This window comes from Colossoma macropomum, unplaced genomic scaffold, assembly GCF_904425465.1.
Source record: "Colossoma macropomum unplaced genomic scaffold, Colossoma_macropomum, whole genome shotgun sequence".
Lineage (NCBI taxonomy): Eukaryota > Metazoa > Chordata > Actinopteri > Characiformes > Serrasalmidae > Colossoma > Colossoma macropomum.
Window position 1 is genome coordinate 27,467,799 of NW_023494796.1, and position 12,403 is coordinate 27,480,201.

At 38.3% G+C, this 12,403-nt stretch overlaps 1 protein-coding gene across 1 annotated transcript in view; it reads left to right on the plus strand.

Moving 5' to 3' along the window:
* The window catches only part of elavl2 (ELAV like neuron-specific RNA binding protein 2), a 50,686-nt gene extending 39,412 nt beyond the window's left edge, over nucleotides 1–11,274 (plus strand). The window contains exons 5-8 of the mRNA XM_036583197.1: nucleotides 1,649–1,802; nucleotides 4,737–4,962; nucleotides 5,715–5,753; nucleotides 10,856–11,274. Coding sequence (XP_036439090.1) covers nucleotides 1,649–1,802; nucleotides 4,737–4,962; nucleotides 5,715–5,753; nucleotides 10,856–11,186 — 750 coding nt within the window. The 3' untranslated portion in view covers nucleotides 11,187–11,274. The remainder of the gene's footprint in view (nucleotides 1–1,648; nucleotides 1,803–4,736; nucleotides 4,963–5,714; nucleotides 5,754–10,855) is intronic.
* Nucleotides 11,275–12,403: the final 1,129 nt, after the last annotated feature.

The following is a 12,403-nucleotide window of genomic DNA, read 5'->3' on the forward strand; positions in this document are numbered from 1 at the left end:
CCGTTACGAGAATCCATCACTGCAGCAGCTACACAGTAGCTGACTTGGACTGGATGATACAGGGGACCAGCTCATGTAAAGTTCTTTTATAAATCTTTTTTTTTTTTCAAAGCAACACTATTATTCTGACCACAGATTCTTAATGGCCATGTTTTTTTGACCAGTCTACTCCAGTGTACTACATATTTACACATGAATAAAGCAACTGTTAAGATGTTCAGCTCATTAGGAAAGATGTGAAGGATTCCTTCTGGCCCATGTCGTCCTGGATCGGTTTGAGAATTTAAATAAACCCATCAGTTTGTGTGTTTCAGTACAGAGATAAAACACTGCACAGTCCTTCCTGAGTTCAGTTTATTTCATGTTAATAAAGGTATCCTTGATGTTAGTCGAATTGCCAGAAGCAGCTCAGCATATGCTCGTTCTTGGGGCTGTTTATGAGCGGAGGGATTTGGTTGGTGTTTTTCAGCAGCAACAGCTCACAGTTTGGAGAGGTGTTGCAGTCGTCAGTGTTATATAAATATCTCCATCTGTTCCAAAGCCTTCTCAATAGACAGTTGTTGGGTGTGATTGCATCGTTAGCTTGGAGACTGAAGTGAGAACAGACGCTTATCAGCTGCTTTTGTGGTCTTGTCAAAGCTTCACGCGCATGAATTTAATCTTGTGAAGTCTAAAATCTGATTTGCAAAGTTAGTGCCTCAAAGATTAAGGCTGTTCAGCCGAAGGAGATGTAGGACTAGAAAATGAGAACAAATGACTGACAGTGTGCAAGTATTCAGAGTTAAACACCTGCTCAGTTCTGAGAACCATACGTTCTGGCAGTGAGATGGCAATGCAATGGCTTTGATTTTACAATATGCTTAAAGACTTGTATGCTCTTACATAAAGTAAACATAGGGCTGCAGTTCTTAAATTTGTTATGAACAGCAAATCCTTAAACATGTCACATTTAGAGCTGCATCCATCTAATATGTTAGTAATTCAGCAATCTTTGTATTATTTTGAAGGCCAAGCAATGGCAGTAGACTTAACTGAACAATGAATCAGACATAGCCTTTCAAAGATTCTGAAGTACTTAATTGAAGAAAGATAACAAAATATTATATAAACTAAAAATAACTTCTAAATATATGTAAACTTTAGAAAAATGCATATAAATAGGTGTCAGTCAGGCTCTTTTTCCTGTAATAAAAAGCAGCAGGAGAATTCGGAATATGCATTATCAAGCAAACTGACAGCAAATCACTGACTAAAATGTACCTTCTTAATTGAAACTGAGTATTGGCTGATTATCAGACATTTCATCTTTATTAACTTTGCTTTAAAATGAGCTATTTTAATTGAAATTTTACCTTCAGCATGACAGACTACAAAGTCTTCAAACACTACTACCCTACACTATAAAATAGATTTGTTATTGATGGACAAATAGATTTCTTACAGGATTCATTCTGCTTTTCCCCCCTCCGATATTCCATACAGCTTTTTCTGCTGATATCGGACCTGTAATGATACCTGGGATCAAATTGGTGACGCCTCTTTTCAATCTTGTAACGTTCGGTATACGTGTCGAAACAGCATTGTAACTTCAGCATAATCATAATTTTGTCCACATCAGATGGCCTTATTTTGTATTATCTATTTGCAGGTGTCGTACGCCCGTCCTAGTTCGGCCTCCATCAGGGATGCTAACTTGTACGTGAGCGGTCTGCCGAAGACGATGACTCAGAAGGAGCTGGAGCAGCTCTTCTCTCAGTACGGCCGCATCATCACCTCCCGCATCCTTGTCGACCAGGTCACAGGTGAGAGCTTATCTGTTGAAATCGCATACCGAGTCCAGGTGGCATGAAGCTGTGGTGCGAATGTCGTATCCACACTACTGTTGATTTGGCATCTTGTTGATTTTAGACTGCTAGCCACTGTTTAACTCCTTTAGGAGGAAATCCAGTAACTGGTAGAGCTAAAATGAAGTCAACAAGGTTGACACCAGTTATAAGGAAACATTTGGCGGAAGTCTTGTCACCATTTTGTATACTTACAAAAAGTTCATTGCTGCTGTAAAAGAATATTTCATGATAAATAGACCAACAGATGTTTCTGAAAACCAAACCTTTTCATTTTAGTGTAGCATGTTAAGTCTTGATGTACAATACTGTGCAGAAGTCAGAGACCTTTTATTTACTTTCTAGTTAAGGCAGTAATTAAGTGCAAGTTATTGATTTTTAATTATCTGGGAGGCAGGAGGGATGAGGGAAAGCAGAAAACGCATTTAACAAATTACACAGAAGCCTCAACAACTATCTCTTCAGTATTGTGGTTTCACTCTTTACCTTTATAACAGCTTCCATTCTTTTCAAGAGGCTCTGCAGGGATGTTTTTCCAACTTCCAAAGACTGAACCTCCAAAGTCCGATCTTAGAAGTTGGTTTTGCATTTTTTGTTTCTTGCAATTCAAGTAATCCCAAACACATTCACTGATGAGGTCTGGACTCTGAGGTGGTCAGTCTTTTGTTCAGAGAACACCAGCAGCATCTTTTGATTTTGTCTTTTCTTCTCTCACTTTAACAGCTACACATCCTTTCAGACCCATAGTGTTATCTTCTCACAGTGAAAGGATGGACAAACATACTTGAGCATGTTTTCAGATCTGAATCAAGAGTGGAGCTTTATTTTTATTTATTTTTTTCTTCTCTCTCTAAGATGAAAGTATTGTTTATCTGATGGGACAGTTTTGATGGTCTACCAGGTCTTGCATGGTTGTTAGGAGTCCCATTTTTCTCGAGCTTTTATTTTTGATCTCCCTTTTTAGAAACTCCTGTTCTACAGTCTCCTTAAAAATGAATACCTTGTACTTAATGGCCATTTAGAATGGAAATTAAATCTAGGATGCTTTCTGACTTTTGAATACTACTATATGTAACCAGCATTTGTGGATGCAGCCTGTGTATATGTTCAGAGTAAGAAGCAGTAGTCATACTTCTTTTTTTAAACTAGGTTAATGCATTGCTAATGTAGCGCCACATTCAAGCGACTGAAACGCACCAGAAATGCTGATAACTCGGTCTCCTGCTGGAGGACGTTAGAGGTGCTGCTATTTGGTCCCAAAAAATGCAATTTTTCACCACCCTCAGTCATAAATATGCATGGACAGATGAAATGTGAAATGGATTTTGGAGCGGAGAATGGCAGACTCAGTAATGAAACCCACCTCTCTCTCTTTCTCTCACTCGCCTGCTCACTCTCTTACTCCCCCTCCATCTCCTTACCCTGAGGTGCTGGTTTAATGCCTGTTTCACAGAGAGATTTAAAATGAATTTGCAGTCAGTCTGATCTCCATGATTTCCAACATGCCAAGGTTTTTTTTTTGAATTTTTTTTTTTATTCCCCCCCTCCCTTCTCTATCTCTCTCTTCCTTTTTCTTTCACTTTTTTCTGTTCTCTTTCGCCCTGTCCTATGTTCTTGCTTTTTCTTTTTATTCATCTTTCTTTTGTCACTCCTCTCACTTGCTTTCTCCCTCATGCATGGTTTCTTGTATCTTGCTCTCTTTCTCTCAGCGTTCTTTTTCTGTCTTTTTCCCTGTATTTTTATTTTTTTTTTCTCCTCGCACTCCCTCTGTTTCATGTTCTGGCATGCTCTCCATCCTTAGGTTTTTCAGTCTCTTCATTCTGTTTTCAGTGTAAACGCTCAGTCAGGGCTCTTGGCTCAGATTAAGGACAAAGTCTCTGTTACTCAGTAATATCTGGGCTCTGTTCTTGTACCTAGAGGATGAAGAGTTGCCCAGAGTCTGCTGTTAATAAACATTTTACCATTTTACATGCATAACTATTCATGATGACCCACTTGTTTTACTACTCAACTGGTGAAGTAGCTGTAGTGTCCTGGGTGATGTAGAAAAGATGCATTTTTTTTGCCCATGAGCTTTCACGTCACAGAAGATGCGCTGATAAGTTAACTGTAAAAATGTAATCCTTCTTTTTCTGGTGATTTTATAATTTTTTTTTTTTTAACACACAATAAGAAGTGTTGGGGCCAATATGGCTTCTATTTTATTGTTTAAAATCTGCTCTATAATGTTATTCTAAAGGATTGTTATACACTGCACCAAGCGTAAGGCTTCTTGTGATTCAGTGCACCGTAAAGGAGAAAGTTTGTTGCACAGACAAAGCTCTGAATGATGGCAACAGCAAGTAGATTAATAGAAGTAGATAAAGTAGATTGATCAGTTATTGAAATAATCAATGTCACATCCTTTTTCTTTTTGTTTAGTGTGCATTTTTGATTGGCAAATTCAACTTTGATGTGAAAGTTTCAGTCAAGTCCAGTTCCCTGTTTTATTGGAGGAGCATGGCTTTTTAGAACATTATACACTGCAAGTGCAAACAATAACAAACACAAGCTGTTGTCCCAAAAAAGTTAAGCATTGGTGAACAAACCAACAATTTTAGGTTCAGTTTTCTTAGGATAAAGATGGCAGGTAAGAATTAATTTTAAACTTTAAAACACAAACACATTCTCCGTATTTTCATTTAACTTTTAGGTTTAGATAACTCATCTCAATTTGATTATATATTTTAGTAGCTAATTACCTTTTCTGATGAAGTAATATTGAGCATTTTGCCAAACACTGATGGATTAACCATCAGTACTACAGTGACCTGTGAATGAGGTCACTGTAGTACTCCGCCAGCACAGACAACAGTGAGTTCCTAACATTGGTGTTTGTTTACCTGTGTCCAGGTGTGTCTCGAGGTGTGGGTTTTATCCGTTTTGACCGGCGGGTGGAGGCGGAGGAGGCGATAAAGGGTCTGAATGGTCAGAAACCGCCCGGCGCCACGGAGCCCATCACGGTGAAATTCGCCAATAACCCGAGCCAGAAGACTAGCCAGGCTCTGCTGTCTCAACTCTACCAGAGTCCAAACAGGAGATACCCTGGACCCCTCGCCCAGCAGGCACAGAGATTTAGGTAATGGGACACACCTGAGGAAGAAGAGTGGGAGCATTTGTATTTATTAAGGGCTGAAAGTTTAAAATTTTGATACCAGTAAATTGACTTAAATACTGATTCCTGAACATTCAAGTCTTTTTTTAAATTACAAACCAAAGGAGTTTGTGGCTTAAACCAGAAATGAGTGTGAGGTGCTGGTATTGACCATTTATTGACCATTTGCAAAGTTATGATTGACGCCAATCACAGTCTCTAAATGCTCCTTCCTCCATCAAGTAAACATGATTTTTAAACCCGTTTAGATAAATATTAATGCACTTCTACATGACATTCTTTAGTGTTGATGTTTGCTAAGAGATGACGAATCCTCCTAAGTGTTTTGACAGTGCTCTCAGTCTTCAGCATTAGTTCATGATGTGGTTTTCACTAACATCAAGTGACAATGATTTTCCTAGCTCATGTAAACAGTTTTGTCTGCTTCAGATTTTCCATCATGTATATTTTCAGTTTTTGAACATTTTGTGTTTGTTTTCCTTTGTTCTTTTTAAAATAGACTTTGAGAGACTATGAAAGTATAAGGCCTAGAAACAACTGTACATAGATGTACATATAGATTGTTTGCAATTGTATTTATTTTTTAATGTGTTTAATCAAGTAACTGCTAATTTTGTTGCTATTTAGTCTTGCCTATTTTTTTTTTAATTCAGTAATTATCATTACTGTCTCCTGCTGTGAGAATTGCTGAACTAATTGGCTTTGTTTCCTTTCAGGTTGGACAACCTGCTGAACATGGCTTATGGAGTGAAAAGGTAAATGGATTTTCATTTCTGAGGTCAAGATTTAATTCAGTATTTTATGTTGGGATACTGATACTAGTATTGGGCTCATTTACTTGTATTCATAAAAATTCAGTTACCAACAACCAATACCCGCTTGGCACTGTGTAGCGTAAGCCTAGTGTACACTGCTGCACTATGAACAAACAACTCAAACTGGCAGTGATTGATGGTCTGCTCGCTTAGTGGTACTGCCTCCAAAAAGTCACACACAGCCTTGGGCCACTTCAGATATTCTGCCTTGTCATATTCCTGCCAGGAATCCACTGTGTAATTTTAGCCTGATTTTAAACTCTCACAATCACAACCACTTCCCCAATACGGGTGGAAACACGTAGGCCAGCAAAACGGAGGTGAGAAAGGTCGACGTTTACTTTCAAAGTTTAGTTGCCTACTTTACTCTGAGTAAAACTGAGGTACTGTCTTTATAAAATATGCTGTAGAGACTGTTGTCCTACCATGTACGTTTCAGTGCACGTTGTGGTTAGGTGAGCTGCTGTAGCTCAGTTTCTCAGCGTGTTTGCTCAGTACTCTGTGCGTAGTGTGTTACTCTGAATGAAACAGCTTCATTTGAATGTGTTCATGGACAGAACTGTCTGTAGGGACTGCGTTGGACTGAGCAATTTCATACAGTGTGAGCCTATAAATCATAAGGCTTTATCTGTACTCGACAGGCTATTCAAACTTGGTGTAACTCACCAAAAAACAAGATTTGTAAATACTTGAGAGATAAAACTCCAAGTTAGCTCCTCAGATGTGATTGCTACTGTGACTGTGTTGCAGAGACTGATGAGAACCTAAACTATGAAACATACTTCGCTTAGAGCTGTACTGAAGTGCTTTTCTGACATGGAACAAAACTGTATGATCGCTGCAGTGCTACTTGCAATGCTCCTTGTTCCAAGGTAACTCGTTGCATAGCTAGCTAATGCACTTAATTTAAAATCAGCTAGATTTGAATGATTTAACTGTGAAGGTACCTTGCACTCCGTTATAGTAACAGCTAATTAATTCTAAGTAGGTAATTCGCTATGATATCGGACTCTATCGGTGAGTCTTAAATATGTACTCGGTCTGAAAAATGGCATTGGTGCATGCCTAATTTAGGTATTAATGATTTTGCAGAGCTCTAATTAATACTACACTGATTTAGCTTAAGTACAATTATTCAAAACAAAATATTTCAATGTAGCATGTCCTTTTGCAAAATAATGATCTTTTTTTTTATATATATATATATATATATATATATATAAAAAAACCTTTAACCTAAAGCTCTGTGTTCGTATGGACAAAAGACTTAAACCTGGAGTCACTACTGATAACCCTGTAGTTCAGCTGAGCAGTTTAGACCAGCAGTTTCAAAATGTAGCTCGTCCGGTCATCCCACACTGCGTATGGTGTCTGCTAAACCAAAGCAGAAATAGCTGAAAAACGGACAATGATTTTAGTAAAGTAGTGTCTCACCATGCTGAGTTTCTAATGTGGATACAGTGTTCGTTCATCTCTCATACTTGCACTTAGTGTTGACGCCGGTCGGTTGAGCTCGGTTTTACACTTTACAGCTCAAACAGAAAAACATCCTTTTAGATGAGTGTTTTCATTAATGTGTTTTTTGTCGTGCACAGTTCTGTGTCAGCTATCTGTATTGCCCTCTTCATGTGATGTAAATGGGAAGCGCAGACGTCAAGCCGAGTAAAATAACATGATTTGTTGTCAAGAATTTATCACTGTTATCAGTAATGTCAATTAGTGGTTGCAGCTCTTGCGATATTACTCCCTGCACTAACCCAGCCGCTCAGTTTCAGCTCCTGAATAAGGCAGAGCCTTTCAAAACGAGTCTTTTTTTGCCCATGTGTTTTGCCCAAATGTCTCATCTGGTGTGTATCGTTATGTGAGAGAACTGCTTCTGAATATTTTGCATGTTCATGTTTATTCGAATCATCTTTAGTATGTAATGTTAAGTGGTTTCAACCTCAACAGCATTCACTCATTTAACTTTCACCTGCTGCTTTGGTGTGTTGGCTTGAATGTCTTTAAAGACAAAATTGTTAAAGCAGTGAAGCAAAGCGCCAGAAACTTGCGGTCATCTGTGTAGCAGCGTAAGGGGGTGTGTGTTTGTGTTAGACTCTGGCACCGATTTTGATTCATGGTGGCAGCAGAATGGCTTCTAACAGGTCACATGATTCCTACTGGTCTCTGGTACCCCTGGCAACAAGCCCCCCCCTTGACCCCCAAATCGTGCAGTCCTGAGTCAGTAGTTTTCTACAAAGGCTGAGCAAATGTGTCTTCGATACTGAGTCTTAACAAGCATAGGAAACGGACTGTAACTGAGCAAAACATTGGATTTTCCCCTCCAGGCTGCTGATATAGGTAGTCTGTTATTAGGCCATTACGCTACACCACATTAAGCTATATTCATTCTTATAATGCTAAGGTTTAACAACACTGGTGTAATCACAACTCACAAGTCATTTAAGCTCACATGCTGTCCTCTGAATAGAAAGACTACAGCACTTTTTTTTTCTGTGGAGAATTTAACCGATTTGTCTGTGTAATTAAATAGCTAAGCTGCGAACAAACTCATCCAGAGCGGTTTGATATGAAACACTCCGTTCTAGAGTAGCGGTGTTTTGTGAAAAGGTTTTGGCCTAAAACACTTCAACATTTTTATAATCCATGTAGAGTGTTGAGGCAAAATAGTCCTCAAAGAAAACTTATTTATGAACAAAGTCCTGCTCTGCATAATTGAATTCATTGTCTGTGATTAACAAACGTTTCCTCTTGCTGAGGACGTTGGATTTCATTTGTGTTTTCATTGTTCATTTTGTAACCTACGTACTGTAAGATTATGTAAGCTGTTTATCATCAGCTTAGATTGATAACCAAGTTAAAATCTGTTTTTTTTTTTATTACCTTGTACATTTTATCTTAGTATGTTTTATTCAGAACCATAAATAAAACTGCAAATAAAAAAGAAAGAGAACTTTCTTGTGGTTTCAGTTTCCAGACTGCTATTAATTAGTTGGTATTGAAAACAAGGTATTAGTACTGGTATCTGTTAGCGTTTTCATGATGCCCAGCCCTTAAACCGACCTCATTGTAGTTTTGCAGGACCTGTGAGGGTAACTTAAAGGGGGATCCTCTTCGTTTTGCTGCGTTAGTTTGCGGTGTCAGTCGTGACTGCAGACCTGTTACTCGTACTGTAGCTTTAGTGGAGCAAAATGGAGCGCACCTTATTCCTAAATATTCGCTCTCTCTCACTGTCTGACGTTTGGAGCATACCTGTCAGGTTGCGAATGCTGAGCGAAGCTCAGCCAAGCATGTGATCTAATCTGAAACCTGCTGAAATAATTCATGGCCTGCCATACTGGAGTCAAACCGCACACTACACCCCCTTTCGCATGCACTCGTTATTTATGGATTTTTGGAGTTTTTCTTTTTAGAGAGATTGAATTCAGTTCTGGATGAATAAAACTGTTGGTAGCCTTGTAAATGTCTAAGTGGAGATATACAGTCACTGACAGAACCACTATAATATTTTAATAAACACAAAGCCAGCAAGAATTTGTTCCACATAATTGTGGATCGTATGTTTTCATTTGTCATGAAACGTTAACGCAGTGGGCACTACAAATTAATTATTAATTAAATTAAAGCAAACAGTTTATTCACAATTCAATAGTAGAGATTAGTCATTCAAAGTGGTTTGATGTAAAATAGTTCATTGTAGAGAAACTTGCTGAATCGGATTTCTTTACAGTGGTAATGTTGGGAACCAACAATCATGATGTCCACAACACAAATGTAGCCATTTATATTTCAAAACCCCCAGTGCAACTACACTCTCTTTATATGTAAAGTTGATGGTAAAATGATGGTACATCTGGGGAAAAAAAAAGTTTTCTTCAGGGATAATTTTGCCTCACAACCACTCCACTATGAATGGATATGTTTTAAACCTACAAAACCATAAAAAATTGGTAAAACATTGTCTGAGCTTTTAGAGACTCTGCCCTGAGGAAATGTGGTTGAAAAGCAGGACCTATGCATAAGCTCTCTCAATCATGATTAATTGCGTTTTTATTTGTCTAAATTCATCTTCAGTCTAAACCCAAGGCCTGTATTTTGTGGACTGAGTGCCTTCTAGCCTTCAAAATATATAGACCTGACATACATATTACAACAATTAGAACTTGCCATATGTAGCCAGAGTGGGAGCATCGAGGCGTGCCAAGCATCAGCGAGTAGTCTGGCTTGAGAAACGAGCAAAAATCACTAACTTGGAAATACACAGTAGAATAAACCACATTTGTTGCAATTTCTAGTCTTAGCAACTCTTCAAAAGACCGACAACTATCCTCAAAGTCTGTATAAGCAAAGTAAAATTCATCAAAAGAATGCCCAAATTCATAGATATCAAAGCCATGGTCTCCTGAGAATAACGTGACTCATCTCATGTAAGCAGTTGTAATTGACTAAAATAGAAAAACATTTGCAAAATTACCCCAGGGTTGTCAATGCATTTAAAAGCATCTGGTAACATTTTTGTTTGAAGCAGAACTTGAATGTGAAAATGACAAGATCTCCACAGAGTGAACAGTTTCAAGTTTTACCACCAGTGTTCAGTGAGAGCAGCAGTGTCAGATATACACTGTGGTTTAACTCTGATTGTAGCCCCTCGCTCTTGTTGATGCAGCTTGTGGATTCTTGTTCCAATGGAGGCTCTTGAGGAAACTGCAGCTCCATTTTGTCATGACTGTTATGCTGCTGGTTGATTTTATCCATAGTTCTCTTGCAAGCACTGCCTACTGTAGTTTAGGATTTACTTTAAAAGCAATTGAAAAGCTGTATTTGAACGAGAGCCCTACAGTCAGCAACATACAGCGTGCCCCAGCCGGACTTCAGCCTGTGGTACTATGAATGGTTCAAAAGGTCAAATTAGGAAAATGTGTTAATGACGTTCGTAGCATTAATGATTGATCACATAAACGTTTACTTTGACTAGTATTCATTGCATGTGTATTTCTTGGCTCCTTGGCCACATATACCCATGCTGTAATTTGTTTTTGCAGTAGATTTTCTCCTATGGCCATCGATGGGGTCACCAGTTTGGCAGGCATCAACATCCCAGGGCACGCAGGCACGGGCTGGTGCATATTCGTCTACAACCTTGCGCCTGACGCCGACGAGAGCATCCTTTGGCAAATGTTCGGTCCATTCGGCGCCGTGACGAACGTGAAGGTCATTCGCGACTTCAATACAAACAAGTGCAAAGGGTTCGGCTTTGTCACCATGACTAACTACGACGAGGCGGCCATGGCCATCGCCAGCCTGAACGGATACCGCCTTGGGGATCGAGTCTTACAGGTCTCGTTCAAAACCAACAAAACGCACAAAGCTTAAACCACGGCGGCCAACTCCTGATTGTTTCTAGAAAATTCCGGGATGGGAAAAGTGAGGGGTGGGGTGAAAAATTGAAATGTAAGGTGAACTTTCTACACAAAAACGAACAAAATCATTTTTGCAAATCAGTGTTGTAGAAGAAAATACTGTTTAGTATCCAGTGTTTATTTTTTTTTTTGCCCCCTTGCTTTTCTCTTTGCTAATCTTTAAAAAAAAAAAAAGTAAAAAAAAAAAGTTGAATAATAGCATGCGTGGGTGGCGATTGTGCCCGATAATTTTTTCTTTTGATTATTTCTTTCTCCCCATGTTCTTATTTATTATTTTTTGTTTAATGCGCTTAACAATATTGGTGAACGATTTCATCTTACGGTTGTTTTGAGGAAATGTTTTGTTCGTATTATCAGTTAGTCGTTACTTATTGTTAAATTAATCGAGAAAAAATAAAAAAAAGATGAAAGACAAAAAAAAATTCTTAAAGCGGTACCTTGCCAAAGAGCTACGAACCTCTTTGAAGTGGGTTTAAAAAGCGTCTATTTTTATAAAAAGAAAAAATTTGGAGAAACTTTTTACTGGACATGGAACAAATATTTTGACTTGGATACTTTGAGAAACTATCTTCATATGACACCCTGTGAGCTTTTGAGACTTTACCAGAAAGTTTGCAGAGATTGAAATTTCTGGAAAGATTTATGATGACAAAGATACCTTTTGCGATCTTTGTATTAACCTTTAGATTCTAGAGCCAGTGGTCCTGGTTTCATATGTAAAAATTAAAAAAAAAAAAATCTGGAGGACCACCAGAGTTGTTACACATGGCTAGCGACTTCAGATTCAGATTTTTTTTGAAAACACGGGCAGAGATAGAGGTTTTATTCCAAGTTCGTGCATGCAGAGTTCCATCAGGGGAATCTTTAGGTAAATGGAGGTGTTGAGAGCGGTGAAAAATCTGTTCTTCCTCAAGGATTCCCTTCAGAGGAGACTCCCACAGTGTTTATTTTGTGCTCTATTTCAGTATATTGTTAAAGACTTTTGTCTTTATATAAATAGACAAAGGTTTTACCTGCTCTGAATGAAGGCGAAAATGGGCTGAGGAAGCCTACGAAAGAAGAAAAATCTACTTTCAGAATGAAGTGTTAAGGGAGAATATCTCCAGAGTTAACCTTACTGTAAATAAGTACTTTATGTTGAGTAATGTTTTTTTTATTTGTTTTTTTTTT